The sequence below is a fragment of the Euwallacea fornicatus genome, chromosome 15 (genome assembly GCF_040115645.1).
Source record: "Euwallacea fornicatus isolate EFF26 chromosome 15, ASM4011564v1, whole genome shotgun sequence".
NCBI classification, from domain to species: domain Eukaryota; kingdom Metazoa; phylum Arthropoda; class Insecta; order Coleoptera; family Curculionidae; genus Euwallacea; species Euwallacea fornicatus.
In genome coordinates, this window is record NC_089555.1 from 1058608 (window position 1) to 1072010 (window position 13403).

Below are 13403 nucleotides of genomic sequence, written 5' to 3' on the forward strand. Positions count from 1 at the left end.
TAAACATTTTCACAAAAATACTGGCAACACAAGGGACCCTCCCTTTCTGTACACGGACTTAATGCGTCTAGGCTAGACAAAAAGGGTTGTCGGATCAGCCCATTATGATTAAGGGTGAGAAAGTTGAATTCAGAGGGGTCTTTTGTGAAGGATAAAGTTTATTATCTACAAGAGTCAGCTGCCGCAAAACTTTTGCTTTCTAGATTTACAAGTTATTTGAAAACTACTATGGATTAGTAACACACGGTAACAGCCACAGCGTTTGCCCTACTACAAAAAGTAATATGGACGTTAATTTTGCGTGCATAAGTACCTAAGGGTAGAAATGTGTGCATATGAGTCACGACCAACCCCACGTTTTCCCACAAATATATTAGTTGGACACATGCATTTTGTCTTTGGGCAATCAGTGAATATTTATTGCCTCAATTTTCTTGTCGAATTCTAATGCAAGTGGGGAAAATAATTTTTCGAGTACTTTGTGGAGGGGAGTAAGACATCATTCCTATAACGAACCGGCACTAACCCCCCGAAAAGACCGATAGCGCTCCGATGTCGCAGCCGTTAACATGACACATTATCTATGAGCAATAGGGCAGCAGGATCTCTGATTTTTTCTTTATTTACCGAGGGGTTGTACCCTCTAAGCTTACATCAATCTAAACACTATAGAGAGTTTTCGATGTTCATTCCTATTTACTCTAAACTCAATTGTAACTTTGCTAACCTTACAAGGACATCGATTTGCTCCCGACTTAACGTGGACATTTGCAAATTTGGGGCCTTTAAGCGGCGAAAAATTGAACGAGCAACAGGCCATTCCTGAGGGACGTCATGGAGGCGACATACGAAAACTCCCAATCGAGGGACCTCGATCGCGATTTGGACTGAAGAATTCAGTAAAAGTTCGACCGTTGCGCTCGTAACTTCACCATACTTTAAAGTTGCGCAAGTAAGGGCGCATTATTCAAGTTCAGTGTTAAGGGTCGGGGACGGCCGGATTTTCGCGACCATGAGAAGAATGTTCTTGAGTTATCTGGAATTTTGAGTGCCGAGTAAGCTAACTTTTTTCGATAAACTTCATGTTGTGAAATTAAGTTTTTAGCGTTTACGTGCACTGCGAAATCGGTAGGTGAAGCAATTACAAAATTGAGATTTGCAGACAAACCTCTTTTACGGCTGGTCCATTGACTACAATCAGTCGCTACAGATAGATTACTTTTACTTTATTACTTAAAAGATATTCATTGAGTTTACGCAGGACAGGTACTGCGTAAACGTTAAAAAATCTTGAACCATTTTTCGCTCAAAAAAAAAAAAAAAAAAAAAATTAAAAAAAAGAAAAAAATTAAATCTTCTATTGAAATCAATTTTATCGTTCAAGAAGGTGAAAGGGGAGGGGCAGTCGGCAAATCTACGAGATAACACTTTAATTCGCATGATGTAATTCAATCAGGGACATTAATTTCAAATCGCTGTCTAAACAAGCAATCCAGCTACAAAAAGAAATAATGCAAATTCCCGTACCTCAGCGTGCAGGGTAAGGAACATCTGCGTGTGCTCTTCGATTATTATTGTCTATCGCGGGCCTCTTCGGAAATATTGCGTAAATAATAACACACGAAATCACTAAAACAAATAAAGTTTCAAAGTAAACAATGCCGGTTTTAAATAAATTCGGCCGATATTATGGCCAATAAACGCGAGTGATTTATTGGAAGCCCCGTAAAGTTCGAATTTTTGGAAAATTGCTATCAAAGCAAAGTGCACTGCATCGGCTTAAACGACGGAATCGAAGCTTTTCCAAAAAAAAAAAAAAATTAATGAGCAACGGTTTGTTTATACAGTTTTATCACTTGTTTAATTAATCGAAACACAAGGCATCTGATTATTATGCTTAAACAAAAATAAAAATGGATAAATTCCGGATTAGGTCCATGAGTACCACCATACGTAACAGGTGTGATAAGATCTCACTCAGAACGTCAACTTGATTTACAATGTGTATAAATAAGAGTCGTATAAACAGGCACTTAAGTATGATTTTAGAATGATCCATTATAGCACGTTATCACGTCAGGGACGTTAAAATACGTTTTTGTTTGAATAATGAAGACATGCCAAAAATTACTTGACTCCGCTTTAAAGGCGCTGAATTAGAAGGTAAGTCTAAAATAAACCATCTGAGTTAATTGAGTGAATTGAGTCGGCTCAAATGTCTTAATTAGAAAATTGTTTTACATGTGTGTATGTGACTGAACTTGTGGGCTGAGCCCCTTTTCTGGTTCAAGACGAATCGTTTTGATAAAAATACTTAATGAATCCTAATTAATTGCCTGCTCTCGTTGTTAACAATAATTATAAGGCATATGTGGTTTTATTAGAATTTCTTAGCGCCATTTTGGTAGTTTACCAGTGCGAGGCAGATACAATTAACCGGCCAATAAGAATTCTTTCCAGACATAAAAAAAAAATAAAAAAAAAAAAAAAATTGGAATCCATTTCGCTAATAAATCTAACGCGACTTTCCCATAAATTTCGATAATATAGATATCCCGCTTGCCAATATCTTTATCATTTTTACTACACACTTCAGCAATGCCCACAAACCACAAATTAGTAATAAAATATTGTGCTTATTAAAAGCATTTGATGGGATGCCAAAAAAATCCAATAGGAAGCCCGAGATGCGGGTGGGCTGAACCCAACAGACCTAAACTTTTATGGTACCCCTATGATTAATTTAACCGCTCTCATTATTTGGTATGGCGTAATTGTTATGGTGTCAAGTTTCTTATTGTGGGCAATCACGGCCTGATGCACCCATCTACGGTCTTAATAGATAAATGCGTTGGTTGACAATAAGGCCTGATATGTCGCAGATCCTTTCTTCGATCGTGCCCCCTGCCATCACCAATAGAGCACATTCGGGAATTCAAAAATGCGCCACAAAATAATAAATGCCTAAAAATACTCCACGTTTCATGTTATTGGGTCAAAGAACGTTGCTTCGGCGGATCATGTTTGATATTAGGTCAGAATGTGTGACAATAATAATAATTGATTAAAATAGATTCTTGCGTGCTTTTGGCACTAAACATAAACAGACAATATGGGCAAAGTTCGGAAAGTTCGCAAAATGCAGTCTTGGACTCGAGGCGACAATGAACAACGCAATGAAACTGTATATTGTTTGGTAAACAGACAGGAAGAACGAAATCAATAGGCACAGCAGGAAGGAAATTCCTATGGTGTGTAGGGTTTCCACGAACACCTGACAAGCAACACTAAAAATATGTTCAGGAGGCGAAATCTTCGAGTTTAAGATTTCTTGAGCAGATGATACGAGGTACGACTTGAAAACCACCATCAGTTCGTTAAACCAAAATGACTCAACTGAAACGTTTTTAATTTGCGAAGAACAGAAGCAAAAATTGCATTATTGTTCATTAATTGTGTAACTAAAGCTGCTTGGTACCGTACAGAGCAGGGCGAGAGGATTAATTTGATACATTTTCAAGTTTCCAAAATGTCGATAAGCATCGGAACTTAGAAACCATTTAAACCAACTTGAATGCGGAAAACTAAAATTGCCAGCAAATAATTCTGAAACAATCATGAGAAATTGTGAACAACTTTACCGAGAAAAACTTAGGATCTCATTGAGCTTAAGGTCCTTTCGAGCGTTCCACATTGCCATTACCTCAACCAGTATAAAAATATGTTTCTTGCTGGAAGACAAACATGACACAAATTCAAAGAACTTCATTGTGAATAAATTAATAATTTTCTTTGGAAAAGTAAGATCGACTTGTTAAATTCGATATCCCGGGAAATAAACGAACATTGTAATGAGTTGTAACCTGGATCTTAGGTACATCTGGAATACTGCACTTACCTGGAAATCCATTGTTTGAAAAGAAGCGGAAAAAGTCGTAAGGCGTATCTTTGATGTTTACTTCATTTCAGGAACTTTAATCTCATCATGACCCACAACAACCACGAAAACCTGTCCATGATGGACGCCGTCACCACTAAATACGGCAAAACCACCTTCGTGACTGTAACCAAGACTTTAGCTATCATTTTAGTGGTCATTTTCTTTATCTGCCTGGTAGCGACTGGACTTTTAGTGTATAGTTTCACTTCGTGTCCGAAGAATGGCACTGCTTTCGTAACGGGCCCAGTCGAGGATAGTGTTAGTGCTAAACAAGCCACTTCTTTATGTGATACTAGACGAACGACGGAGGCGCAAACCACCACTCGAATTCTGCAGCTAACTGCAATTACTGAACCAACAGCAACGACAACGACTCCAAAGACCATGGTCAAAAACCTGGATATTCGGCTGCCAAAGAGTATAGTTCCGGACTCGTATCAGATCCATTTAATTCCATTCATCCACGAGGGAAACTTCACGTTCCACGGAGAAGAAACTATCCTTATCAACGTCACCGAATCCAGTAGTAGTGTGACGTTACACTCGATGTCTTTGATTATTGAGGCAGTGAATGTTAGAAATTTGAAGAACGAGAGCATATCGATTAAAAATGAAGGCACCAAAGAAAGGCAGCAATTCATCATATTTGATTTGGATGGGACATTAGAGGCCGGTCATCAATATTACATTTATATTAAATTTAAAGGTGTGCTCAATGACATGCTGCAGGGCTTTTATCGGAGCAGCTACGTCGAAAATAATGTCACCAGGTTAGTTTGAAATGATGTGAAGCTGGAAAATTAATATCCGTTTTCCAGATGGATCGCCGCCACACAATTCCAATCGACGGATGCTAGGAGGGCATTTCCATGCTTCGACGAACCTGCGTTTAAGGCAAAATTTCAAATTAACATTGCTAGGCCGAGAAATATGATCGCGATATCGAATATGCCCAGAAGCAGAAGCACTCAACATGTGTAAGTTTTTTGTAAAAAAAAAATCGTTCGATACATTTTTTGAGTTACATTCTCCAGGAATGATCTACCTGATTACGTTTGGGACCATTTCGAGGAAAGTTTGCCCATGTCTACTTACCTAGTGGCTTTCGTAGTATCCGATTTCAAGAACATCAGCAATGGAATATTCAGTGTATGGGCCAGAGCTAGTGCTTTATCCCAAGCAAAGTATTAGTGGAGCTGAACTACTCATTATTGTTTTTTTACGAACACTTTGCAGGTTTGCCCTTGATATCGGACCCGGGATTCTTAAACACTACGAGAAGTTCTTCGGAAGTAAATATCCATTGCCAAAAGTTGATATGGTGGCCATATCTGATTTTTCGGCAGGGGCCATGGAAAACTGGGGACTTATTACCTATCGGTAAGATTCGCTTGTAATTTAGATTTCGTGTTGTGCAAATATCTCAATAAATCTTCATTGGACCTATTCATAGAAATGTAGTAAACGGTTGAGATCACACAAAATTATCCAAAAATCGATTCGCATTTGGACATGGACATCATTTATCGTAGTCGCTCATCAGTTTCATAAATTTTCTGCGATGTTTTGCAATATGTGAAATTTCTTTAAACTTCGGTAACAAGTAGCATAAACAATACGTTATTTAGGGAGCCCGCTCTTTTATACGAAAAAGGTGTCTCAAGTGGCGTGAGCAAGCAGAGAATAGCGCACGTGGTGGCTCACGAGTTGGCCCATCAATGGTTCGGCAATTTGGTAACTCCTGTGTGGTGGGAGGATGTCTGGCTAAACGAGGGCTTCGCAACTTACGTCGAATTCTTAGGCGCTCACGCTGTTAGTAAATCACTGTGGGCACTTAATATTTTGCAATAAAAATATTTTTAAGGTGAATCCTAAATGGAAGGACCTCGACTTATTTTTAGTTAGCGAATTGCACGAATCTCTCAGCTTGGACGCCCTGAAATCTTCGCATCCGATATCTGTGAAAGTTAACGATCCCGAGGAGGTGAACGATATATTCGATAAAATATCATACTCGAAAGGTAACACTAACATATCCCCTCATCAAGATATGGACATTGACTTATTACAGGAGCATCGATAATACGTATGATGAGAGAGTTCCTGGGAGACGAAATATTTCATTCGGGGCTGCACAAATATCTCAAAAATAGGTATATCAGTAGCAATTTTATAATGATTTACTCTTCTAATGAAACTTCTTTTAAGAATGTTTAAAAACGCTGAACAAGATGACCTCTGGCAAACTCTGACAGATCAGGCTTCTGGAACAGAAGTTCTGCCCAAAAACACGACTGTGAAGGAAATTATGGATACCTGGACATTACAAACAGGGTTTCCTGTCGTTACAGCCAAACGGTCGCAAAGTAAAGGTCATTTAGTTATCAGTCAAGAAAGATACGTATTGAATTCAAATGAATTGGAGGACCAAACATTATGGTGACTAATAGTCCATTTATATAAAACCAATAGATAGGACATTTTATTAAGCCAGTTCTGAAGACGTTTTAATGATCCAAGGAAAAGTTCTCGAACCCTTGTATCAATTGGAACGGCTAATACTCGTGGCTAACAGAAGTTTAATTATGCTAATAATGGACTGGCTTATAGGGCTGTCCTGTCCACTGGCCTCGTGTAAACGAACCACAAAACTCTCCTGTATAATAGGCAGTTCACAACAAAATCTTTTAGGTGGATTCCAATCAGCGTTTTCGATAGCACAAGCAAGAAAACACAAACGTGGCTAAAGAAAGAGAGACAAATTCTCCTGAGTGACTCAATTTCTCCTGAATCGTCGTGGTATTTGCTTAATCTCCATCAAACTAGCTACTATAGGTAAAAATCTCCAACTTCAAAAGTATATAATGTTAAACCATCGTTTCTAAGGGTAAACTACGACGTAGACAACTGGAAAGCTTTAACAAAGCAGTTACTCAAAAGCCACCATGCGATTAATTCAAAGAACCGCGCCCAAATGATTGATGATGCAATGAATTTGGCTTATGGTGGATATCTGGATTACAACATTGCCTTCAATGTGACCCTCTATCTCAGAAATGAGAGGCAATTCGGGCCGTGGAAAACCGCCCTTAATAACTTTCAGTTCCTCTACAACATGTTCATTCGAACGGGCCATTTTGACAAATTTAAAGTGAGCTTTTTATGAATTTAATTAGCTTTAATTTTTCTTTGTTGATTTGATCTAGGTTTACTTGATTTCATTACTAAAAGATTTCTACAAAGATCTGACTTTCAAAGAGAGTTTGAATGACGATCCTACCCAGGTGCTTAATCGAATGGAAATCGTGGATTATGCTTGCAAACTGGGGCTGAAACACTGCATCTTACAAGCAGTTCAGCTGTTTCAAAATTGGAGAAACAGCGCCAATCCCGATAAAGAGAATTTGTAAATGCTCTTCTCAAACACACACGACTTAAGTCAATTAACATTTTCTTTAGGATCAATCCTGACCTTCGTCAAACAGTCTATTGCACCGCAATTGGTGATGGAAGTCAAGAAGAATGGGAATTTGCTTGGGGTCGGTACTTAAATACTAACGTTGCTAGCGACAAAGAAATACTCCTCAATTCATTGGCGTGCTCCAAGGATATTTGGATTTTAAGCAGGTATTTTGAAATATTATCCACTAACCTTTTATCTGAAATTGACAATCGCTTTTCTTCCGTAGATATCTGGAATGGTCAATAACAGAGAATTCGGGAATCAGGAAACAAGACACTGCTAGGGTATTTGCTTCAGTTTCTGAGAATCCGATTGGATATGATTTGGCGTATCGGTTTTTGAAAACGCACTGGAAGAGGATATTGGATTAGTGAGTATGCAACATTTTAATACGTGACACTTTAATGATTTTCCTATTAAAGTAATAAAATAAAGAATATTAATTTTCCAGCTTGGGACATACATCTCTATCTCTGAGCAGCTTAGTAAGCTCATCCACTCAGAAATTCAACACAGAGGAGGAAGTTAATGACGTATGTGATAGTTACGTAAACTGGATAAATTATGCAATCGTAGTTTTCTATCAATTTTTAGTTCAAGACATTCGTAGAGAAGAACAAAGATAAATTGGGAATCGCCTTTAGGACAGCCCAACAATCCATTGAGCAGGGAGATGCGAACACCCGGTGGATGGCCCGACACTTCAACGTGGTTAGAAAATGGTTGGAGGTTACTATGACAGGATAGGGAGCAGTAAAACATTTACCAACATACTTAAAATATTCGACGGCTTTAGCTAGGGGACTTTTTCTCCATTTAAGCTTGGATTAATGCAATCTTAGCCCTTAGCAAATATTTATCTACCGGATTATGTCAACAAGAAGTTATTCGTCATTAAAATAATTGAATTATGTAAGATTTCTTAAGAATTCATTATTTTGTAAGTTTTGTAAATATCTACGATATGATCAAATTATCAGTAAGTACATTTAACCAAAAATTCTATCAAATACAAAATAATTTTTATTTATTTCTTCTGGTCACTATATATGGCGTTCCAAATTATTGACCTTTTATGTATGTATTGAGATCTCCGACATTATACAAGCTACAAAGTCGGTGGAATGAAGAATGACAATTATATTTGTATTGAAGTGACGGTAATTTTGAAAAAATGAAAAAGATTCGTTTTCAAAAAACATTGTAATTCCTTTATTTTCCAAAATAGCCGAAAACTGTAACATTTCTTAGTGCACTTTATGAGAGAAATATGCTTATGAAATTTCATTTTCTACAGGCATATAGTGCACATATACTCACCGTTACTCAATTCTGGTGCCTCCTCATGGTCATGCATTCAAACAACTAGATTTGAATTTGAAACTACTTTATTAACTTGGAACGTGATTGCTCTTAATATGGAGATTCAGACTTTTCCTACTAATATAACACTTCTGGCAAAAGTTGCAGACAAATGGTTTCTGTCCAGTATGGCCGCGTATGTGCGCTTTCAGAGTTTTGGCCGAATGGAATCCTTTGCTGCATATCATACAATAATCCAGCTTTCCTTCGTCTTCTTTCAAATGATTGGACTTAATATGTTCCTATAATAATTACTTTCTAAAATTAAACCTCCTAACAAAGCACTAATATACCCTCAAGTGTGACCTCGACATGTATTTCTTATCACACATTTTACACGCAAAAGCGCGGTCTTTCGTGTGGTACCTCACATGAGTATCTCTGGTCTCCTTTCGTCTGAAAGATTGTCCGCAAATCCAGCAAGAATATGGTTTCTCGCCGGTGTGAACCATCATGTGTTTCCTCAATTGAGTGCTTGCTTAAATTTCTTAATTCAATAATACAATAACTATAGTCCAGAAAACTTACAAATAAAAGCCTTATCGCAGAAAGTACAAACAAATGGCTTGACGCCTGTATGGATACGATTGTGAACTTCTAGATTGGTATTGGTAGTGAACCTCTTTCCACAAGTAGAGCAAATATGCGGTTTTTCGCCGGAATGCGTCAAAGTATGCGCGTTTAGATTTGACTGTTGGTTGAATCTCTTGCCGCATATGTTACATTCAAATTGCCGAGCTTTGTGTATTAACTTATGTCTGTGCAAACTGCTCGGCAGGGCAAACGTCCGATAACAAATTTCACATTTCAAGGGTCTTTCCCCACTGTGCGTCCTCATATGGAGTATTAGATTATTATAGTTCTTGTACCTTTTTCCGCACAACGTACATATATCTTTTTTCTCCTCTTGTATTGAGGTGGAATCAATGAAATGAATGTCTTTCAAGTGCTTTTTTAGATACTTTTGGTCGGTAAAAGTCCTATCACAAATCTATTAAAATTTTTTTTTAAATAAACAAAATTTGGCTTAAAAAAAACCTTACATCGCACAACAAGTTTTGGCTAGTACTTTCAATATTGTCAAATGAAAAATTATCTTTAGAATTTGTATCAAATGTATACTCCAGTAACATACTCTTAGTCAGTTCATTTGTGATATTTGTACTAAAATACTTATCTTGACACGCCTGACTTTTAGTATGTTCCTCCAACAACCATGTGTCTGTAAAAAAATTCAATTCACCCGAAAATCCACAAGCCAAAAATTACGACTATACCCTTAAATGACTCTCCACAAAATTGGCATTTACAATAACTCTCAGGTACATTAAAACTATTAGACATATTTTCAGTATTTAGGGGGCATACTTGATTATCTGCCTCCCAGGACTCTGGCAAGCATTGCTCAGCAATGGTTTGAAGACTCTGCATGGTCTCCGCAAAATCTGACACTACTGAAATTACAAACAGTTTTGCTTTCTTCTACCATTGATAAATCATTAAACAATACCTGCATTGGCCTGGTTATTATCAAAATTTTCTACTAAAGTTTGATTTGCTGAAGTATTAAAAATGTCTTGAAAGAAAGTGCTTTGCTGAAACACTTCACTGTTTCCCCATAAATCATTTCTAACTTCATTAACATTATTGATCATTACATGACTCTCAATCCCATTAAGATTATTGCAATTTAGGGGCATATTCCCAAAATCACTCATAGAAACTGCTATGGCATTGCTTATAGTTGACATGGATGTATGTTCAGGCATGAGATTCATTGAGTTTTGAATGTCACCACTGGGAAATAATGTGTTGGAGCTTGCCATTACTCTGCAACTCATCATGTCATTGCTACTGCAAGTTGCCAGCATATTATTCTGGGGAAATATATTTTCACTGCTAGTGAGATCATTGCGAATATCACAGATTTGACTAATGTCACTATCTAATTTAACAGTCTCTAGATAATTTCGAAGAGTGGAGTCAGATTTTTCGCATTTCTGTTTGAAACAGAAGGCTTTGTTGACGTCCCGTAGACACTGAGTGCAAATTTGGTGGGGAAGGCCATCACCTTGAATGACCTGAGGTACAATAAAAGAATATGCAGTAGGTTAAAAAAAAAGTGAAATTACACAAATAAAATGATACAAGAACTTAAAATTTTTTTTATCTGATTAAATTGGTTCATATTAGCCCTTTGAAGCTTTGTGATATCACTGCAAAACTAAAACCATCTAAACTGAAAAAAAAAACAATAAGTTAAACTCTTAAATTGAAATAGGGTTAAATTCTGGTGCAAATGCAATTATTTTTCATTTTCAACGTCTGCCTTGAAAGGGTTAAAGTGGTCTAAAAACAAATGGTTTGTTTTGTAAATTTTCTAAAAACTTAACCATTAAAAAGTGACATTTTCAATTATGAAAGCAACAATTTATGTTCTTTGTCATAGATTTTTGAATTAAAAATTTACTATAATCCATTGTTCGTACTTTTCATATAGACTCTATGTAATTCACAATATAAATAGATGTTTTTACTAGCAAGAGATTCAATAAAATAATTATATGTCATGTAAGTAGTAATAAAAACACCATTAACTATCATTTCGATTCTCTGAAAGGATATTTTTAAAGTCTAAGTTATTTACTTAGGTCTTGAGGCCTGAATGTCAGTCATCAATCAAAATACAGCATACTAAATATTATGTATGTCAATAACATAAACCATTAAAATTCCAGCTTTCTTTGACAGAACGCTAATTCCATAGGTTTAATTACTGTGAAAACCTATCCTATATATTTTAAGCAAAAGGTTTAGGTCAAATTAAACTACCATGGAAGTTCACTTAAACTTTTTAACGATCAAATATTATTACTATTTGAATTGCTACTAAACATTACAATGGAGTTGGCAAAAATGGTGTAAGTTGACACCAAGGAAGCCGAGTTGTGGATCAAACAGCATCTGAGGAAACATTTTTTGGAAAGAAGCAACAAGTAAACTAGGGGCATAAAGAAATAAAGTATGAAGGCACGAAAAGCAATCTGAGGCTCTTAATGGACTAAATGAAAGTATCAACTTACATAAGGATTAAAGAACATGTACTCAGGTTATTAAAAAGAATCAAATATAGAACATGTGAGATGCCAAGAAGGTGACTTGGTGTTGTGTGAACACAATAAAGTAGGCACTTCTGGAGGGCTACTCAAGACTGATAATCCTTCTTTTCTCATTGAGTTACACCGTATACTGACCTGGATAGTAGTAAATGACATTATCATACTAGGAATACAGGCGTCAAACAACACTTTAAGATCATTTTTTTGCACTAAGCAGGTTCTGCAAATTTTATCCAATTTCATTATTATGATAAAATTAATTATTTCTTTTCAAAACTTTGTGAAAACAGATATTTATATCAATTAAATTACAGAGGAAAGAAATTAACAAGAATGAAATAAAAATTGCTGCGAGCCAAACAAAAACAAAACGCAAACGACAAATGCAACGCGACAATGAGGTTAGAAACTGCAAAAGGTTTTCAAATGAGCGAGTTCTTTGATGCACTATTCGCTACTCTACATTTTATCCTAAGGAGCATTTGGAATTAAATTTTTTCTTCACTTTAAGTTAGTTCAAGTTAGCTCAGGTTAGTCAAGATTTCAGCAAAGGCTGCATAGAGAAATATTAAATTAATAATTATTTTAATGGTAAGACCCACATTAACTCTCAGTCAAGCCTTTATTTTCCTTTTCATTTAAAAACTCTTATGGTTATCAAAAGAAACGGAGACAATGAAAATTTTTTCCCATTTGACAATCATGATGAACCCATAACCCACATCAAAGCATTATCGCAATGCTTGAAATTCAGGTTCTAGTAGAGAACATTACTCTTATTAATTCACACGATTGGTACGCAGCAACTAATAGTTATGACCATTTATGATTTATTACGGAAACATTTAACTCGTTTATCCGTTCCGGTTTTCCAACTTAGATGACTTTTTCCAATCGCACCGCGTAAAATCCTCAATAATCAAGATGAAAATTCGGTGACCTCAGAGGATTCAACCGGCTGCAATGGGAAAAAGGAAGTCCACATCTCACTGATTGTTGATTCATAATTAAGGTGTGAATTTTTTAATCTAACTGTGACTGGGTGGAATGTTCATTGAGGATAAATCATCTGGCCGCTACTAACTACTAAACATCCTTAAATCCTTAGAGCGCATATTTACGGGGCGCGTTCCAGAAGTCTTAAATTAGGGATTTTTTTTTTGGTTTTCTCTGGAGGAGATGGATGTCGAGCAATAAATTTCCAAGCACCTCAGCTGTTCACCCAATAAAAAAAAGGAAGATCCATATAGTATCTGCTGAGTGAAGGAACAAGTAACGGGCACCAAAAAAGAAATCCTCTATCTACTCGCTCATTCCAAGTTGCCCTGGTACAAATAGTAGTTCCTATAGTATTTGCAAACACAGAGAAAAATTACTGAATAAACAAATAGTAAAAGTTCCTTGATAGGATTCGTCATAAGGTGACTTATAATAAGTACAGGGGATCCCCTTTGCACCGTAACAGCTTGTTGGAAACGTAGTTCCCCATAAAAGTGACGTAGCGGCTTGCAGTGATGCC

General features: G+C 36.6%; 2 protein-coding genes across 4 annotated transcripts; one reads left to right on the plus strand and one right to left on the minus strand.

The window, feature by feature from the left end:
* Nucleotides 1–890: 890 nt before the first annotated feature.
* On the plus strand, nt 891–8433 carry superdeath (Suppressor of ER stress-induced death). Of its 3 annotated transcripts, none has more exons than XM_066290340.1 (16): nt 891–1128; nt 3970–4710; nt 4759–4917; nt 4975–5124; nt 5177–5320; nt 5569–5752; nt 5805–5961; nt 6012–6093; nt 6149–6379; nt 6632–6775; nt 6827–7091; nt 7147–7346; nt 7400–7567; nt 7630–7773; nt 7855–7936; nt 7998–8433. In XM_066290340.1, the coding sequence occupies exons 2-16, from the start codon at nt 3986–3988 to the stop codon at nt 8148–8150; spliced, it is 2988 nt and encodes a 995-aa protein (XP_066146437.1). In that variant the 5' UTR covers nt 891–1128; nt 3970–3985; the 3' UTR covers nt 8151–8433. The 3 variants fall into 3 exon arrangements, with proteins under 3 accessions (XP_066146437.1, XP_066146436.1, XP_066146438.1); XM_066290339.1 differs by having other exon boundaries at nt 891–1055; XM_066290341.1 differs by lacking the exon at nt 891–1128 and adding an exon at nt 1993–2163.
* Nucleotides 8434–8773: 340 nt separating this feature from the next.
* Nucleotides 8774–12852, minus strand: LOC136343561 (gastrula zinc finger protein XlCGF26.1-like). Its single transcript, XM_066290354.1, has 7 exons — nt 12020–12852; nt 10276–10846; nt 10043–10219; nt 9809–9987; nt 9294–9756; nt 9059–9243; nt 8774–9007 (listed from the first exon to the last, which is right to left on the minus strand). Exons 1-7 carry the CDS (start codon nt 12125–12127, stop codon nt 8795–8797), a joined length of 1896 nt encoding a protein of 631 aa, XP_066146451.1. The 5' UTR covers nt 12128–12852; the 3' UTR covers nt 8774–8794.
* Nucleotides 12853–13403: the final 551 nt, after the last annotated feature.

Bases quoted from the DNA above. Each gene is read 5' to 3' on its own strand.
- superdeath (XM_066290340.1), top strand. From the start codon at position 3,986: ATGACCCACAACAACCACGAAAACCTGTCCATGATGGACGCCGTCACC. The intron at 5,962-6,011 runs GTAACACTAACA...GACTTATTACAG, and splicing joins TAAAATATCATACTCGAAAG to GAGCATCGATAATACGTATG. The intron at 7,774-7,854 runs GTGAGTATGCAA...TTAATTTTCCAG, and splicing joins TGGAAGAGGATATTGGATTA to CTTGGGACATACATCTCTAT.
- LOC136343561 (XM_066290354.1), bottom strand. From the start codon at position 12,127: ATGAAATTGGATAAAATTTGCAGAACCTGCTTAGTGCAAAAAAATGAT. The intron at 10,847-12,019 runs GTCAGTATACGG...ATTGTACCTCAG, and splicing joins TGTCATTTACTACTATCCAG to GTCATTCAAGGTGATGGCCT. The intron at 9,244-9,293 runs GTAAGTTTTCTG...AAGAAATTTAAG, and splicing joins CTGCGATAAGGCTTTTATTT to CAAGCACTCAATTGAGGAAA.